This window comes from Bos grunniens, chromosome 21 (assembly GCF_055505025.1).
Source record: "Bos grunniens cultivar Pamir isolate PY7600 chromosome 21, Bosgru_T2T1.0, whole genome shotgun sequence".
Classification (NCBI taxonomy): domain Eukaryota; kingdom Metazoa; phylum Chordata; class Mammalia; order Artiodactyla; family Bovidae; genus Bos; species Bos grunniens.
Window position 1 is genome coordinate 48,568,288 of NC_141185.1, and position 19,214 is coordinate 48,587,501.

At 48.3% G+C, this 19,214-nt stretch overlaps 1 protein-coding gene across 2 annotated transcripts in view; it reads left to right on the top strand.

The window, feature by feature from the left end:
- The window catches only part of BLM (BLM RecQ like helicase), a 92,651-nt gene extending 78,876 nt beyond the window's left edge, over nucleotides 1–13,775 (top strand). For both annotated transcript variants that reach the window (XM_086364470.1, XM_086364471.1), the window contains 5 exons: nucleotides 3,615–3,814; nucleotides 4,278–4,470; nucleotides 7,291–7,413; nucleotides 9,332–9,533; nucleotides 13,434–13,775. In XM_086364470.1, the coding sequence (XP_086220596.1) occupies nucleotides 3,615–3,814; nucleotides 4,278–4,470; nucleotides 7,291–7,413; nucleotides 9,332–9,533; nucleotides 13,434–13,611 (896 nt within the window). In that variant the 3' untranslated portion in view covers nucleotides 13,612–13,775. The remainder of the gene's footprint in view (nucleotides 1–3,614; nucleotides 3,815–4,277; nucleotides 4,471–7,290; nucleotides 7,414–9,331; nucleotides 9,534–13,433) is intronic.
- The last annotated feature ends 5,439 nt before the right edge of the window (nucleotides 13,776–19,214 follow it).

The window sequence follows — 19,214 nt, forward strand, 5'->3', positions numbered from 1 at the left end:
ATATTAATACCAGCAACCCTGGAGACTTGTAGGCAAAGAAGATGATGTGATCTATACCATAAACAGGAACAGACCCATGGGTCCAGGGAGAAGAAATCCCAGAGTCACAGTAAGCAGTCTTTACATGCACGCTCAGTCAGTCAGTTGTGTCCAGCTCTTTGCAACTCTGTGGACTGTAGCCCTCCAGGTTCCTCTGTCCATGGGATTCTCCAGGCAAGAATACTGGAGTGGGTTGCCATGCCCTTCTCCAGGGGATCATCCTGAAGCAGTCTGTAGAAATTATTAACAGAAAGTCGGAAAAATAAGTCCCACGCAATATAGAGAAAGAACAAGAAATGAATTTTTTTTTTTTTTCTTTTTGATGACAGAAAAGGCCACAAATGTTACTTCTCAACAACAAAAGGAGAAAGGCACTTAGAAACTCCGGGGAAAAGATTATACAAGAGAGCGGAGGTCAACTAGAAAATGAAGGAAGTGGCCACACCGTGTTGCGTAATTGATAAAATGTACAAAATAATCTGTCTGGATACAGTGAACATCCTCCTTAGTTGCACAAGAGTCAGGAGTTCTGAGAGGGAAAGGAAGCTTGTCCTAATCTAAACACTGCTGATAAGCAGCAGAGTCAACTTATAGACTTAAACGTGGTTAGAGAACAGGACAGGATATAGTGGTTAATCCTGGTGATATAAGAATGCAAGTAGAATAAGTAAAAATAGGGATTTCCCTGGTGGTACAGTGGGTAAGAATCCACCTGCCATGGCAATGCAGGGGACATGAGTTTGATCCCCTATCCAAGAAGATTCCACATGCTGTGGAGCAACTAACTCAAGCACCACAACTAAACCTATGCTCTCGAGCCCTCAAGTTGCAGCTATCGATCCCATGTTCGCTAGAGCCTGTTCGGGCCCGTTAGGGCGTAGGTTCACCTAGAGCCTGTGCTCCACAAGAGAAGTCACCACGATGACAAGGCCATGCGCTGCAACAAAGAGTAGCTCTGCTCGCCGCAACTAGAGAACGCCTTCGCAAAACCAATAAACAGATAAAAATAAAAGGGGAGTATACAGATGGCTTGAAATGACAGCAGAAGTGTGGGTTCCATGAATGGTAACCACCAGAAGAGCTGAAAACAAGCCATTTAAAAAGTGATTGCCTTGGGATTTCCCCGGAAGTTCAGTGGTTAAGACTCCACGCTTCCATTGCAGGGGGCAGGGGTTTGACCAGGGATTGGGGAACTGAGATCCTACATACTGCATGGCACAGCCAGAAAAAAAATTGAAATTTTTAAAAAAGCGATTGACTTGGAAAAGAGTGAGACTAGGGAGGGGAAGGGTACAATAGAGGAATGTTGCTTTTAATTACAAACCCTCCTGTACTGTATTTTTCCCTATGTGCATGTATTACTTTAATTTAAAATCTAAAGCAATTAAACCACGAATAGCCTCCACTGGGGAAGGGAGGTGGTTTGCTCAGTTTCTAAGCTGCTGCTTCTGGATCCACACATTTCTCAGGACAAAGTAGCTTTTAATGCTGGACCCCCTTTCTGGATTCTTGCCTTCTAGTTTGGGAGCACAAAGGGTTGTAGGTTAAGCAGTTTATTATAAGAATGATACATAATCATTCTACATTATTACATGTAGAGAACTGAAAAATACAAACTCCAGAAAAAAAACTACTAATATTTTAATGCGTTTGCTCACAATTACATATTTATCATATTGAATGTATAATTTCTATCATTTTTATTTAATAATATAAGCACTTTAAAATTTTTTTACTCTCTTGAAGTAGTTTTTAGTTTATATTTTATCAGGTTGATGAAATATGTTTTAATAGCTTTATTGTAGGACATATTGGGTTGGTGAAAAAGTCTGTTAGGGGTTTTCCGTAACATCTTACAGAAAACCCCAAGTGGACTTTTGGCCAACTCGCTGTTTTCCTATTCTGTTTTCACATTCTGTAGAATGTGTGATAAATAGCCTTTTAAGTACACCTTCATCTGCATCTCTGTAGCTTTCACGTAGGGTCCTAGAAAGATCGCTAAGTCAGACATTTTTCTGACACATACTTCAGTTTCTTATCAGCTCTCGTATGTTTTTAAGAAAACTGTTTATGTTCCATCCAGCTTTCTTAGTTACCCTCAGCACTAGCGCTGGGTCCACGTCACCAAGGCCTTTACCAGAGCAGTAGTCCTTTATGTCCAGATCACTTGAAGAAGTAAAACTTGCATCATTCAGCATCTGTGACCAGAAGCCATCTGAAATTTACAGTAACATAACTATTTGGAGCTCTTACAATAGAGCTAAAGCCTTACAAAATATAGCTGTTAATTCTGATTATAATCAGTGTCACCAACCTTCTTAAGTGGTGGTGGTTTAGTTGCTAAGTCTTGTCTGACTCCTGCGATTCCACGGAACTATAGCCCATCAGGCTCCTCTGTCCATAGCATTTTCCAGGCAAGAATACTGGAGTGGGTTGCCATTTCCTTCTCCAACCTTCATAAATAGATTGCTATTAAAGAAAAAAATAACTGCTTATGATTTAAAAAAAAACAGACACTTGTCATCACAGCAGCTGGGATGTGAAACCAAGTATCCAGCCTTCTGTGGAGCTCTCAGTCAGCCCCCTGGGGGAGGAGGGAAGTACATGGCCTCCTGGAATGCTGTGCTCTTGTTTTGGAGTTTATATAGGTTTCATCTGTGAGGATGACAGAATGTGTAGACTTAAATGCTTTGATTGTAAAGGAGTAGCACTTTCATCACAGGATCAGAGATATTTATAAAGTTGATTGTCAAAAAAATTTTTTGGAACCAGATCAACAATACGTAGTTATCCTAATACAGCAGCAGTCATGTGAAGCTATTAAAGTTGACATAAACTTTGTCTTTGATTTGTTTGCTGTCATATAATTTTATAAGCTGTACAGGCAGCATCCTAAAATGACCAACTGAATTTTGTTGCTGTGTTTGGTCAATGCCTGTTATATAAAGAGAAGTACATGAAATTATTTTAGAATTCTACTCAAATATTCTTACTTGATGGAAATGAGTGTCTGTTTGTGCCATAGGTTTTCCTGAAGAAGAGTTGTCTATCCCTTTATCCAGACCTGTCCATAAATGACTTTTAAATATATATATATATATATATATTTGGCTGCATTGGGTCTTAGTCGTGGCCTGCAGGCTCTTGATTGTGGCTCATGGGCTTCGTTGCCCCATGCCATGTGGGATCTTAGTTCCCCACGCAGGGATTGAACCCATGTCCCCTGCACTGGAAGGCAGCTTCTTAACCAATGGACCATCAGGGAAGTCCCCATAAATAACTTTTTTTAGCTTCTTTTGTTACAGTTATGGTGAAAGGGAAAGTTGTTCAATCATGTCTGTCTCTTTGGGACCCCGTGGACTGTAGCCTGCCAGGCTCCCCTGTGCATGGAATTCTCCAGGCAAGAATACTGTAGTAGGTTGCCGTTGCCTTCTGTAGGGGGTCTTCCCAACCCAGGGATCGAACTTGGGTCTCCTGCCTTGCAGGCAGATTCTTTTCCATCTGAGCCACCAGGGAAGCCCTCAGTTATGATATACCTATATTTACTAGTCTAACTTCTTGTACCTTCTTGCCAGGGAGTAAGAGTGCAAAAATTCAGTCAGGAATATTTGGAAAAGGATCTACTTATTCAAGACACAACGCCGAAAGACTTTTTAAAAAACTGATACTTGACAGGATTTTGGATGAAGACTTATATATCAATGCCAATGATCAAGCAATTGCCTATGTGATGCTCGGAAGTAAAGCACAAACCGTACTAAATGGGCATTTAAAGGTATGATTTTTTAAATGTTGATTTTATTATCTCCCAAACAGTAGATAGAAATATATTACTGTGAGTTAAGTGTCTTTTCCTAAGCTGATGAGCTGATGGACATTGAACTTACATGTACTGCCCTATATGAACATATTCTGTTCTTCTTAGTTTAGAAAGAGATCTTAAACTTGAGCCCAAGTAATGTCATACTTGTCAAAATGAATTATATGGGCTATCAGATCATTAGATCATCATATATTCATTAAGTAAACATTTATTAAAAAGCTTTTCTGTGCTCTCACTGGAAATGTGAAGATGGAGAATGGACAGCCCCTGTTCCCAAGAGACTTACTATCTACTTGACATAACAGAAATACCCCTACCCTGACCCCAAGAAATGTAATTAAGCATTAAATAAAGCCTCTGTTTGGCTACAAGTATGCACACACCCACTCTTGTGCTCTGTTTTTCTCTCACAAAGGTAGACTTTATGGAAACGGAAAATTCCAGCAGTGTGAAAAAACAAAAAGCGTTAGTGGCAAAGGTGTCTCAGAGGGAAGAGGTGGTGAAGAAATGTCTTGGAGAACTTACAGAAGTCTGCAAATCTCTGGGGAAAGTTTTTGGCGTCCACTACTTTAATATTTTTAATACCGTCACTCTCAAGAAGCTCGCAGGTTGGTATGTGTGTGTCTCCTGCTGCACAGCATAAATGAATGGGCCAAAGTTAATCCTGATAAAGAACTCATCAAGAGCATAAGTGTATCTCAGTCTTTTTCATCTCTGAATTGAAAGCTCAAACAATTTTAAACTCATTCTTGAAATAAAATATATTCTTGAAGATAAACACAGTACTTTGTTCTTCAGACATATGGTATTAATATAATTTTAATCTTATACTTTGGTTTAATGCTCCATGTTAAGATATGGATAATTGTAATTGCTAATACCAGGTGTCTCTTACTTTGTGTGCATTACTTGCCTGCCTTATTTTTAATGAATTGTGCACACGGTTTGGTTTTGTTTTCGTGAGGACCTTAGCTTCACATTCCTATAACATAAGTTCCTTATGAAAAGAGATTTTGTTTTATGTTTCTCCGAATCCAGACCTAGCACATGGCTGTGTCTTAAGTATTTTGTGATAAATACTTGCTGACCTGAATTATCCCCATGGCTTCAGATAGCTCCACCCAGAATTCTTGTAGTAAAGTCCCTGGAAAATAAGTTGGCCAGTAGTTGACTGATGATGAGTGTACATTTCCTTCCATGCTTATCCTTTATAAAAACCCATAATCACCACCTTCCCTCTTTCCCATTCCCACTCTGGCCACCATAGGTCATTATAGTATCTCATCAACTCTAAGATGCCACGTTGTTATTTTATGGACTATTGAGAAAGAAAAAAATTCTGCTAATTAAATTGTGACACAGTACTTTTATTGAAAGAGTTGTATTCTAGTTAATTTAGATTTTTAACATACATAACTGTGCCTCTGTGGAAAAACGCATAAGTCAAAGTAGGTTGATTTAACTACTTGTAAAAATTCACATTCAAAGCCTGACTCTTCTGAACCTTTTTTTTGACTCAGCTGTCACTGTTTTTCCCTCATGTCATCAGGGACGTTAGTGATACAGCCTTTTTAGCATGTTCCACTATATCCCCCAAACTTTTATCAAAATCCCCATCACCCCTTCCAATGTGATGGTGGTGTTTTCTTAATGATACCAGGAAGTTGTCCACAGATGGGCACGCATCTCTTAGCAACACAAGTCATGTAAAGCACTTGGTTGTTGCCTACAAGAAACTATGAAATTGTCATCTCCTCCAGAACAAATCATTTGCTTTGTTAATGCCACATTTATTCCCCATTACTCCGTGTCTGAGCTTTTTTGCATTCACAGTCGTTTTCTTTTTTTAATTATTATTTTTTTCTTTTTGGCTGCCTTGGGTCTTTGTTGTGGCTCAACCCCACAGCACAGGATCTTAGTTCCCTGACCAGGGATTGAACCCATGTCCCCTGCCTGGGAAGGTGGATTCTTGACCCCTGGGTCACCAGGGACGTCCCCACATCATTTTCTCAGTGCTCATCCCAGTCTAGTCTTTTTGAAGACAATTCATGTGCAGTTAAACTCAACTTGTGAGGAACCAGCACTGCAGTGGTGCTGTTGACTGATGCTGTGACTATGTTCTCACGTGCACAGGCGGTGACAGCCGCTGGACAGCTGCCATCTGACCATCTGCACTGGTAAGACGCAGCTTGACCTCAGGAATGCCAAAATGCAAAAAAAAAAAAAAAAGTGTATGTCTTAGAATCAATAAAATACTGTATTTCGTTCCTAGGTTCTCACTGAAGTTTCTTAACTGGACTCCTTAACTCCAGATATAAACATGATACTCATTTTAATCTTCTAAGTACTCTTTAAAGCTCCAGCAGTTCTTCAGATAAAGTACAAACTCTATCAGGGATTTGCATTTCTTTTTTTTTTTTTTTGGCCACACCCCGAGGCATATAGGACCTTAGTTCTGTGACCAGGGATCAAACATTAACCACTGGACCCCCAGGGAACCTGCAGGGATCGGCATTTCTCCTTGCCTCCCTAACTTTATCTTCTGCTAACCCCCTGGTCTGTCCCACAGGTCTGTTCTTTTTCCTCTAAATGTAGAAATGATGCGAGAATCACGGATTTGAAATCCACCCTTTGCTCAACTCAAATATGTGGGGAATACTCACTTGCTCCCCATAGCCAGTGCATCAATAAATCCTACAGACCTAGCCTCCAAAACATGTCTGAATCTGCTGCTTCTCTCCATCTAGTTCACAGTATCCTCACTTGCCCCTGAGCAGCTTCCTCAGGGCTCCAGTTTCTCCTCTTTCCCTTACAGTCCATTTTGCATACAGCAGCCAGAGTGGTATTTACAACGACAGACTTGTCTAGCTGTAAGACTCACGTGCCTTCTGTGCTCAGAGGACTCTTAATGGCCTACTTGCCTCGCCCATGTGCAGAAAGGCCAGAGGAAGGACAGGTTTGGGTTGAGGGGGGAGTGAGAATTCATTTGAGGCCTTACTGATCAGTGGATGCAAGTCAGGAGTGCAGGGGAAAAGTCAGAGGTGGAAGGAAGCACACATGTTGGCCTTCTCTGCAAACAAAGGATCCCCATAATTGCAACTAGACTCGTCTTTGTAATGTGAACAGTGGATGAGAGCAAAGACCGGATACCCCCCTACTCTGCTCGCCCCAACGTCCTCGACCCCCTCCTATTCTCTGCCCTGACCACACACCTTTGCTGCTGGAATGCGATGGTGGGCGCCTGCCCTCTGGGCCTGTCTGCTGCCTCTGTTGGCATTAGCTGCCTTTGTAGAAAATTGGCCCGTGTACCCAGCGCTCTGCAGTCAGTTGGCACTTAACACACAGGCGCTGAATGGGTGAATGAGCATAAATCCAGTGGGTTTTCTCTGGGTGGTAATTTAAATTTCTAATTTTATGCCCCTGTACAGAATCTTTATCTTCTGATCCTGAGGTTTTGCTTCAAATTGATGGTGTTACCGAAGACAAACTGGAAAAATATGGTGCTGAAGTGATTCCAATATTACAGAAATACTCTGAGTGGACATTGCCAGGTTCAGTATACAGCCAAATACGTGTTTTTCCAAAAGCCTCTTTTAATGTTAAGCAGTGCCTCTCACTGGATGAGAGTTGTGTGGTTTCTGGGTTGTGTCACTGCTTCCTACACTTCGTCACACTGACATCCAAGTGCTCCGAGCAGACCCCGGTGGGGTGCCAGGCACTTCATAGAGAACACTGGTGCTTAGGTCCCCTGGGGGTGCCAGTTAGCAGACCTGCTAATAGGACCCAATGGAGGGCCTATGGGCCCAGCATTTGTTGATTCTGTTAAAGCAAGCGCCTGAGGACCCTGGAGCCCCCAGGTGCCGGTTGCAGATTGGTCAGATTGATCCCCCTGTGTGATCCTTGGCAGGCCACGAATAACCTTTTTGTGTTTCACTTTCCTTATCTGAGGAAGGAACGTGTTATCCGAAAAGCATGTCTAAAGATTAAGTTGAAATGTTTTGGAAAATGAACATGTAACTGGAACGCGAGAGCCTCTACTGTCGCTAAGCGTTGAAAGGCGCTGCCTGAGCGAGTGCATCCTTATGGACGTTCCCAGAGGCTGTGTGAGGCCTGTCGTGTAGCACCTCTGATAACAGAGCTCATCACGATGGAAAGTGTGGATGCAGGGAAAATGGAGAACAAAGACTGCTGTGGGCGATAAGTCAGGTGCAGGAGTCAGGTGCCTGCCTCCAGGGTATCGTGATGCATACGAGCCAAGAGAACTGTTCTGTGACTCCAGTCCTTCCCAGGGCTGAGGGGAATGGTAGTGGGATGAGAAACGAGCGAGTCGCGTTCTGTCTCTCCACAGTCGTTTTTATCCCTTGGCACGAAGAGTCAGGTTCTCGTTAATTCTTCTGTACGGTAATTATTCCATAAAAGCCTTACTTCAGACACATTGAACTCTTGGTGGGAACTTAACGCTTGGTTAGTGTAGCACCTTGTTTGGGAGGGTATTTACCCACGTCAGACAGGGCAGCTGTGCAGAAATCGCCGTGATGACCACCCCACTTACTGAGGGAGAGATGCTAAGTGAAGAGCTTCGCCCGTTTGGTGTCATTCAGTCCTTCCTGTTTTATTTTTGACCACGCCGTGCAGCTTATGGGATCTTAGTCCACTAAGCAGGGACTGAACCCAGACCCACGGGCAGTGAAGGGCAGAGTCGTAACCACTGGACCGCCAGGGACTTCCCCACACCCAATTTGGAGGTGGACAGGGGCGAGGTTTTTCATTTTCCTAAAGTCCCACAGCTGGAAGGACTGAGCTCTTCGCCCTTCCCAGCACGCAGTGAGGCAGGGTAGCCCGAGGGTAAAACCAACCAGGCCAGCCCAGAAGTACCTTCAGAAATGAAGACCCAGTCACTGTTGGTGGGGAGATTTCAGGCTTTGGGAGTGCCTTGGCTTGCAAATACCTATGGAAATTACCATCTTCTTTGCAAATGTGTGCTTTGTACAGGCCCATTTCCTGCACAGTATGTAAACCATTCACAGCTATTATGCAAAGAAAAGTAAAATACAGTCTAGAATTTTCCGACACTCACTTCTAAGTAACTATCTCTCTGAAGATGTTCAGCATATGTAAACTAATAAATTGTCTTTTAGTTAGCACTTTCTACTTTTCAGAGAGCTTAATGGGATTAATGGCACAAACAATAGCAGGGACTTGGGCTGCAGAGAGTGAGCTAATAAACCTGACTCTGGTTATTTTCTTCATGAATTCTGACCCCCCATTCTTTAAAACTGAATTGCCATTGATGACTTTGGGGCTTTCTGAAATAAAAGAAGAGCAGGTTCTTGTGGGATGGTTGAACCCAAGTGGCGGGGTGCTCCAGGAAAGCAGCAGGGCCTCGGCTGAACTGCGCCCTGTGCTGTGCGTCTGCACGTAGACTGTCAGCGCGGCATCGCCAGTAAATGTCTGTATTGTCCTTTGTAGCTGAGGACACCTCCCCACGGAGAAGCCCCTCCAGCAGCAGAGGCACCAGAAAAAACACTCCTGAGGAGTCGGATGAGGGAGCACCCATATCTTCTCACTACTTTGCAAATAAAACCAGAAACGAAAGAAAGAGGAAAAGGATGCCAGCCTCCCAAAAAGCCAAGAGGAGAAGAACTGGTTTCAGTGGTTCCAGGACGAAAGGGTAGGTTCTGCCACCTTGTCTGCAGTGTCGGGTGGAAGGGAGGATAGAAGGGAGCAGGGCTGCCCTGCTTTGCTTTGCAGTGTTCACTAAAATAAGCCGTTGTTCAGTGTTGCCTGGTCCAACTCGTGGAGTCAGGATTAAGCTTTGATCCAAAACAAAAATTTTTTTTGTTGCGGATTTTTATATCTGCTCCTAGGTTGACTATCACTGAAGTTTTCTAGTTTGTAAAAAAGCTCCAATTTTGACCTTACCTTCAAGGGGGGAAAATTTTTTTTTTTTTTTTTTTTTACACTTGCACTGAAGAGACTTTTCCACCTAAAATACTGTAAACCATATTGTTGTTGTTTAGTTGCTAAGTTGTGTCCAACTGTTTGCAACACCATGGACTGTAGCCCGCCAGGCTCCTCTGTCCACGGGATTCTCCAGGCAAGAGTACTGGAGGTAGGTTGCCATTTCCTTTTCCAGGGGATCTTTCCGACCCAGGGATCAACCTGCATCTCCTGCTTGGCAGGCAGATTCTTTACCACTGAGCCGCCAGGGAAGCCCGTAAGTCATTCGCTAGCTGAATAAACAAAAGGCTCTTGTTTCCTCATGACTCTTATGATCCCGCCAGTACTTGCTACACTGCTTTTATTGCTGCAGCATCTGCAGGGCGTCCACCTGGAGGCCCCGCACAACCCCTGTCATTCAGTAGCAGCCGGGAGGCCAGCCTCCCGACCTTAGCAGGGTAGCAGAGAAGAGGTGAGGACTGGAACCCCGCAGAGGTCAGTGCAGCCCTGCCATCTCCCTGTTCCCACGTCTGCCTGGCCCCCGGGGCTGGGATGCCCCAGCACTGGGGTGCTGTCTGCTCACCAAGGCGGAACAAAGCACTGTCGTCAGGTCCGGGGTGATGATCTGAAGAGCGTTTTTGTCTCTTCATCATTGCCCTGCTCTTTCCCATCTTCTTCAAGAACGTCCTCTGCCCTCACCGTCTAGGTCAGGTCTGGTGGGATGGCGAGCATCCGTCGGTGTTGACAGAAACATAGGAAAAGGGAACTCAGTAAACTTGCACAGGCTATCGTGTTTTCCTCTTGCAGTTTTTCTACCTCTGTTCCTTCCGGGTTAATAAAGACCAAAAATTGAGTGGAGAAGAGAAAAGAAGGTAGTGTTAACAAGCTGTCATTTTCTGCTTAAGTCCGCAAACAAACATCTTGTATGTGCTAATCCTTCTGTCGGGGGACAGAAATTAAAGACATTAGTAAATATTAGTTTAACTTTGTGGGTTTTATTTCTCTATTTTAATTCTATTTAAACTTTAAACTTCACCCATTTATCCTACACCCCACCCCATCCATGCCTTTTGCAACCACCACACCAGTCTGTCCTCTGCATCTATGAACTTGGTTTAAATATTCATATGTATTTAGGTTCCATCTATGAGAGAGATCATAGAGTATTTGATTTATTTCATTTAGGCTCACTCCCTTGAGGTCCACACGTATTGTAACTAGCAGGATTTCATTCATTTTTATGGCTAAGTAATTTCTGTGGGTTTTGATGTGCAAGTGACCCACCAGTGCCCTTCCGTGGGGACGTTTTCTTAATTTCTTCACTTGTTTCCCCATTTGGGGAAAGACTCATTTGCTCAGGCACTCACACAGAGTAGAAGACCTTGCAAGGCCTTTGTCCCACTCCCTGGGACTCACGCTGAGGACACGGGGGCTTCCTGAAGCTTCCCCTGGGAAAGGCCTGTGTCCCCTGGCCTGGCCCCTGTCTCACAGGTGGGGCTGGACACTGGCTCGCCCAGGCCTGCCCAGAGCACTTGCACTGCTGCACGTGGCCCGCGGAGGTTCCATCATGGCCTCCTCTTGCTGCGCTTTAGAACAAAGCAGACCGTTGTCTCCCTTAGTGCTGTCGCAACTGTTGTTTTTCGGAGGGAAGCACTTTGCCCTGTGGCCTGGAACCTAAGCTGGTAAGGGCCTTCCCTGGTGGCTCAGTAGTCAAGAACCTGCCTCCAGTGCAAGAAACGCAGGTTGGATCCCTGGGTCGGGAAGATCCCTGGGAGAAGGGATCTCACTTCAGTATTCTTGCCTGGAAAATCCCATGGACAGGGAAGCCTGGTGGGCTACAATCTGTGGGGTGTCGCAAATATGCCTTAGTGACTGAACTCAGCAGCACAGAGAAACTCACACTTGTCCCAAAGCCAGCACAGTTTTGATGCTGGTTTTTAATTAGCCTGTGTGTTTCCGGCGGGGTTCTTTGCTAGTCCCTGCTGGCGAAAAGCAGCAGTTGTGTAATACTGCTTTACCCTGCAGCAGCCTCGCTGTCTCCGTGCCCAGTTCTCCACATTTCCACTGACCCACTCTGCAAGGTGGTGGCTCCCCACGTGTCCGGGCCGCTCACCTGGCTGGGGCCCCGAGCGGCCACGGGATCAACATGGCTCCCTGCCAGTGCCCTCACCTCCCCACCCTGCCCTCAGAGTTTCACATCTTCCGAACAACACACAATGAACTGGTTGTGTTCTGGGCCCTGAGTGGCAGTGAAATGGATGGCTCTGGTGAAAATGGAGGCTGCAGTTGGCAGATTCATTCTGTAAATCAATATCAGCAGCAGGTTTTCTCTCGGGGCTTAATTTCTCAGCAGGAAATCAGCATAGGGAGATTTAAGGCTGCTTCTCTGCTAGTTTTAGCAGATCTTTACCAGTTCTGCAGTAAAACTGCCCTCGAGCAAGAGTTTTAAAATGTTGAAAAACCACTTTTCACTCAGCCCCACCAAAATATCATCAGCAGACTGATGGCCCTGACACCGGGCCACTTGGGTGCCCTGATGACCAGAAATTAACACGGGGCAGGAATTCAGCCTGGCTGCAAAGCGACGGGAAATACTGGTTTAGGGACAAGCTTCTGTGGCAAATGCTGCCTGCTGTTAGCCTTGTAAACACACTGGCCCTGTGATTTTTTTTTAACAGTTTATTCGGTGGGGAGAGAAAAGCTGTTATCTTCAGATCAATGGGGGAAGTGAGGTGCTGGAAGGCCTCTGTAGTAGACTGTGGCAGGGGCTCCTCAACCTGTTTTAAAGGTAGCGAGTGGAAGGTGAGAGCAGGCAGACCTTGGAGTGTAGACAAGCGAGCGACCCACTGGCAACAGGGTCCTATGAAGACATGGCAGCCCTAAGCTGCTCCCGCCCAGGAGCCATGTCTGCAGCCTGCCTGAGACTGGCGGGCCCCCTGCTCCACGCCGCCTCCGCCCACCCACAAAGCTCCCTTCCTCTGGGCTGTGGGAGTGCAGTAGTCCCACCACGCCTGTCGTCCAGGCGCTGGGGCCTGAGACGAGGTGCTGTCACCTTTCTGTGTGGTTGGAGTAGGTGGGGAATGTGAGTCTCAGCTCAGATGTCTGGAGGGGCGGGTGGAAAGACGAGAGGAGAGAGAAGGCAGCTGGGGCTGGGCTCAAGTCAGAGAGGCCTTGACATTTTAGGAAGACACGTCTAGGACAAGTGTGTGTAAAGGGCAGCAGTCCTTTATTCCTTGAATTGCAAAGGAAACTTACCTCACCCCAGGGCCATCATAGGCCAGAAATGGAGAGACATGTCACACCAAGGAAAAGCATGGATTATACAGTGCATACAGGTTAAAGGGCTTCCTTGGGGGCTCAGTGGTGAAGAACCTGCCTGACAAGCAGGAGAAACGGGTTTGATCTCTGGGTCAGGAAGATCCCCTGGAGAAGGAAATGGCATCCCACTCCAGTATTCTTCCCTGGAGAATCCCATGGACAGAGCTGCCTGGTGGGCTACAGTCCATAGAGTCGCAAAGAGCTGGGACATGACTGAGCAACTAAATCACAATAATGCAGGTTAGGATAAAAATGACTGTTCGCTTTTGGTTTCATTTGACATTTTACTTCTCTTTTCTTTGTCACATTTTAGGGGGTCCAACACATGCCGAAGGATACCTTCTAAAACTAAACCCTCCAACATAATCGGACCCAGTTCCACTTCTCATAGTTCTCAAGCAGCATCAGGAGTCAGTAGGAAACTGGGGATTATGGCTCCACCAAAGCCTATAAATAGACCATTTCTGAAGCCTTCATATGCATTTTCGTAACAACCAAATCTCAATGTACATAGATCTCATTTCTTGTTTGTCAGCATCTGACCATCTGTGAATATAAAGCTGTTAGTTTCGTTATACCATTTGTAAATTTTTACCCATATCTATTAATATTTAAATAAATGCTCGGGGTGACAGTTCTGGCTTTTTACAATAAACATTTTCTTATTTTCTTTTGAAATACATGCACAATTTGCTGCCACTGCAAACGCTGTGGCCGTTGTTTCTCAGAATGTCTGAACCAGCAGCTGAATCATCTCATTGAGAGAAATCTTAAGCACGACATGAAACACAGAAGCCAGAGGGAAAGATTCAAACGGGACAGCTTGAAACTGTAAAACTTTTTGTAGAAGACAACATAAACAACATTAAAATGTAAATGACAGAAAAAAGGGAAGAAAACGCACCACACAGGGTTCATATCCATAATATATAAAGAGTACCTACAAATCATTAAGAAAAAAAGACGAGCTAGTAGAAAAATGAGCAAAGGATGTGAATAAGCTGTTCTCAGAAGAGGAAATGCAAACAGCCCACAAATATGTGAAAAATGCTCAATCACCCTTGTTTAAAATATCAGTTAGAACAACAAGTTGCCGTTCATTTGCCTATGAAATTGTCAGCCCTAGATGATAAATCTGGGGTCTGCAAGAGAAGGGTCAGAAGTTCTGTGTGAAAACATGTATTAATACTGGTGTCTTCCTTTAGCATCAAAGAAGCCTTACTTGTCAAGACCCTCCCTGAACTGGCTGATCAGCCAGAAAGTCTTACAGTGGGATTTTGGCACCTCTTCTTGCAGTTCCAGCCCCTCATTTTTGGAGACATCTTTTCTCAGCTATCGTGTAATCTTGGTGACACCTGTTGGGTACCCCACTTCTTGTCCTTTGTCAAGAGGATAGAGCTGGGGAGCCCTTGCCTGGGCCAAACTTGTTAAAGAAGGAGTTGGCTGGGAGTCTGCGGCCTTGGCCCGAAGATGATGCTGAGGCCGACCCTGCACCCACCCCAAGGGGTCACCCTCGGAGCTCCATGCCTACCCCCTGCCACTGAGGCCTTGGGCCTTCGTTTAATGGAGGAGACTGGGAGGCAGAAGTCTGCTGAGGGCCATGCGCTGTTAGATCCAGATGCCTCCTGGAGCTGACCTCTTCAGAAACCACTTTTCTGGCAAGTCCTGATTCATGTGGCGGGAAGAGCCTCCTTGGGGTGAGAGGAGGAAGTGGAGAACAAAGTAGCCAGTGGTCTGGACTGCAGGGTTCATGTTGCTGGCCTGAGGCCTCCATGGAGAGCTGACCATGCACCTGGGCATCTGGCACCTTCCGCCTGCAGCAGCTCTGGCTTTGGGGACAGAGGGAATGTGGGGGCAGCCTCCATGCAGAGTGTGCCACACACTGGACTGCTTCCCAGCTCTGACCGCACTCATTCAGTCCTCTACTGGGCACCTCTGTCCAGACTCAGCTAATTGTCCTCTCCACAGTGCCCACTCTGCCTTCAGGGGCTCCCAGGGCAGTGGAGGGGAGGGGGCAGGCAGAGGTGGTGCCTGGGGGCCCTGGGGTGAAATGCAGAGGATTTGAGCAGGGCAGCACCACCCATGCCTGTCATCAAGCCCAGAGGAGGCACTCCCTGCAGGAACCTGGGGCCTGGAGACCTCAGGCTAGCCCGGGGTCAAGGGGCAGAGGCAGGTCCCACACCCACCTCGCCACCTCGTTCAAAATGCTGGGTTGGCACAGGTTCTGGTCAATTTCTCAGTCCCCAGGAGCAGCCGCAGGAAGTGCAGGCAGCCTCCTTAAATTCTTCCTGGACCTCCCAGAAAACAGCTGTGTTCATACAGGGCAACCTCAGAGAACAGAAGTACACAGGCTTTCTCAGCCAAAACTGGGACCTCTGGCAGAAAGCAAAGCCACTTCAGGCCAGGTGCTGGGAGGGGTCCTCCATGAGTACCAAAGACCACCACCTGGGAGGAGGGGAGGGGACAAGTCCACAAGGGAGTTGCCGCCTAGGACCCTTCACTGGCCCGCCGTCCCCAGGTACAGGTCGGCCTGAGGATGGGGCAGTCCTGGGGCCGCACTGTCACCCTGCGGGAAGGCACAGCGAAGACTGGAATCTGACTGTCCAGCTGCATGCACGCCTTCCCTGGCTGCTCCCCACGAGAAGTCCCTCCAGAGAGTGACAGGTCCCTGCTTCCCTCCGAGGACAAGGAGCCCCCTTCCTCTCTGAAAGAGAACAAACGGAGAGCCCAGTCTATGCTGAGGGCTGTTCAGGCATTTTCACATAACTTAATGGCCTCCTTCAATCCCTCAGCTCCGATACTGTGGCCACCTGATGTGCAAACAGCCTGATGCTGAGAAAGAGCAAGGGCAAGAGGAAAAGGGGACAGCAGGGGACGAGATGGTTGGATGGCATCACCAACCCAATGGACATGAGTTTGAGCAAACTCCAGGAGATGGTGAAGGACAGGGAAGCCTGGTGTGCTGCAGTTCATGGGGTCACAAAGAGTTGGACAGGACTTACCAACTAAACAACAACATTCCCTCCACCAGCCCTGGGAGGCAGGCACACAGGATCAGCCTTTATGCAGAAATTGGAATTCAGAGAGGTTATGTAATTGCCCAAATGCACACAGCTCAGAAATGCTAGTAAGTAGGGTAACATACGTCTCGGTTTGCCCTGAGGAGTCCCAATTGGTATCTGCTGCCCTGGTGTAATAAGACAACTCCCTTTCAATTCTTGAAAACGCTCCAGTTTCGATGCTAAATTATAAGGAATCCAGGTCTGTACTCTTTCCCTGGACAATCCAGCTTCCTCTCCCAGCCCGTTTTCCCTCCCAAAGCCCCAAGGACCACCCTAGGGCTCAAAACTTCAGAACCTTGGGGCAGGCTCGAGGCACAGAAGCAGCAGAGCTTATCAGCCAGCACAGCTGAACTGTGGTTTTTCTCCAGAAGAGAAAGCAGAGGCTGTGGTCCAGGCCCCCTCGTTCTGCTCAAGACACTGCCTCTCTTCCTACAGCCTGGAGCTGCTCGAAGCCCCCAGGGCCCACCCTGTGCCGAGAGGCTTGCTGGGTCCCCAGCCTGGCTTTCCTCTGAGCAGCAGTCTGGGTTGATGCTGGGGTGAATCTCAGTGAACTCTGGGGCTCCCACCCTGGTGGAGGCCTCTGAGCAGGGGGCCATTGCCCCTGGGCCCTCAGTGGAGACCCCAAGAGGCATCACTTTCCCCTCAGGACAGCAGTCATGTCCCCTACATAGCTGCACAGACAGGACTCGGAGAAGCAGGCCGGTGGGACACGCTCGGGGGACCCCAGCCTCAACCGGCCCCTGCTAGGTTCCCCAGGCCGTGGACCCAGCCCCGACTGGCTAGGCATCAAGGGCTCAGCTTCTACAGCTGTGCCAGGCATCACCAGAGCAGCTCGAACCAGCACACTTGGCCTTTAGAAAGCTCCTGCTTTTCAAAAACCACTTACTCTCCTGTCCTCTCCACCCCCAGAACAGCTTTCCTCAGCCAGACCTATGTTCCCTGTCGGCGAGAGAGAAAGGAAGGAGGGAACAAAATCCCATAGGGGCTGGAGTGGGCCATGGGGCCTCTGTTCTGGGCAGAGGACAGAGGACAGGATGAGAGGCTGGGCAGAAGCGGAATCTTGAGTCCGCAGACCCTCGGGCAGGGAGGCGTTTCCCAAGTAGGGAGGAGGGTCTGAGGCTCGTCCTTGCTGCTCAGAGGTGTGGGTGATGGGGTTTTGGTGTCATAACAGCTCAGCTGCATGGGTGCCCCATCCCACAGAGGCTGTGGTGACCGTCAGTGACTAGGGTGGCCCCTCAGCCTACTCTGGATATGGACGCCCCCGCAGTGGGGCTCCATCTATCCCCCTGGGTCCCCCACACACGCGGCCCCAGGGGCTCGGCCACTGGCAGGAGCCTCAAGCCCCCACAGAGGTCGGGGTCCCTGGCCCAGCTCTGGGCGGGAGCAGAGCACGCAGGTCCCCTCTGAGGGGCAGGAATAAGCCACACACCTCTGGGCACACGGTAGGCGACAGGACCTGGTGGTCTTCACTGCTCTCAGGAGGAGAGGTCTGGAACCCTAGCCTGGAAGGAGGCATGTCTGAGAAATGAGCCCTGTGGCTGGAGTCCCGCTCACACCCAGCACCCTTCCCCAGCAAGGGCCCCAAGCATCTTGTGACCCGAGGGACAGGGAACCCCATCAACCTCAAGACGGAAGTGTGAACGTCTGTGGCGGCCGTGGTTTGACAGTTACAGCTGAGAGCAGGCCGCCCTCGCCAGCCCCAAGGGCCGCCACCTGCAGCTGCACGCGCTCCGCCACGAGGGACCGTGGTGGGGGTGGGGGGCGGTGGGGGACCACCATCCACTCGTCACCGCTGGTCCCAGCTCCCAGCCCCGCGGCCCTGCTCGTTTCACACGCGCTGAGTGACCTTTGCAAGCCCCCTGGCCTTCCTGAGCCTCAGCTTCTCATCTGCATGGGAATCGTTAACAGCCGGCCCTGCCGCCCAAGGTGGTGATGGTATCCTCTGGTCAGAGGCCCCGCAAATGTTTGCCGGTCTGAAACCAGAGACCCCGGCATGGCCGTGGCTTTGGGCGATTTCACAATCAGAGAGGGAAGCCGTGCTCACTCACCACTGGGGAAGGAGAGGAGAAGCAGCACTGGGTGAACGGGGTGCCACGGGAGCCCCAAGGGAGACCTAGTCCAGCCTGAAGTTCGAGCCTTGGAGAATGAGTAGGAATTCAGAACAGGAGGAGGAGACCCCGGGGAGCCGCAGAGGTAAAGGCAGGAGGTGTGATGGAGCCTGGACCGAGAGGGGGCCGCCCTGGGGTGAAGGACGAGCCAATCAAGGGCGGGAGGTGGACGAGCCAGCCGCGATGGTCCTGGCTGAGGAGTGGGGACCTGTCCCCGGGGAAGGCTCTGAAGCCAGAGAGACATGATCCAATTTGTGTTTGAGAAATGACTCTGATCACAGGGTCAGAAACGAATTGAGGCAGGTGAGGCCAGACGCCAGCAGAGAGGCAGGAGGCTCATGCTTGTCCAGGAAGAGAAGCAGCAGTCCTCGGGGAAACAAGTGGCAGGAGAAGCCAGATCCCACCGGCAAGGAGGGGACATGGGGTGGGGACAGGGGCTGTTGACGTGCTTTGAAGACATCCCAGAGAGATGGTGCTCCCACCCAGGGACACCAACAGACCCTGCCCTTCCCAGGCAGGAAGAGGCTGTGTTGCCCGAGGGGTCAGTTTGGGAGCCCCGGGTCCACCATATCCTGCGAAGTATGGGGTGTGCCTGGTGTGCGCGTGATGGTGGTCCGTGCAGCCCACGTGGCCTCCTCTGAGCTTGGCAAGTAATCCCCAAAGGCCACACCAGCACCCCACCAACAAAGCCAGCTCTGTGCTAATTTATTTTTTATATTTAAGAGCATGTAATGAACGCTGTGCTGATTGACCTAGAAAATCATTCACAGCACATATGTGAGGAGCCAAACAGGCTTCTATTGCTTTGCTGTAAGTCCCTGCCTCCGATTGCCCAGCCCGGGACCCCGGGTCCCTCATGGTCTGCAGGAAGGGCCATGTCATAGGCATAGCCCTCTTGGCATTGACATCTTAAACGACAGCTCG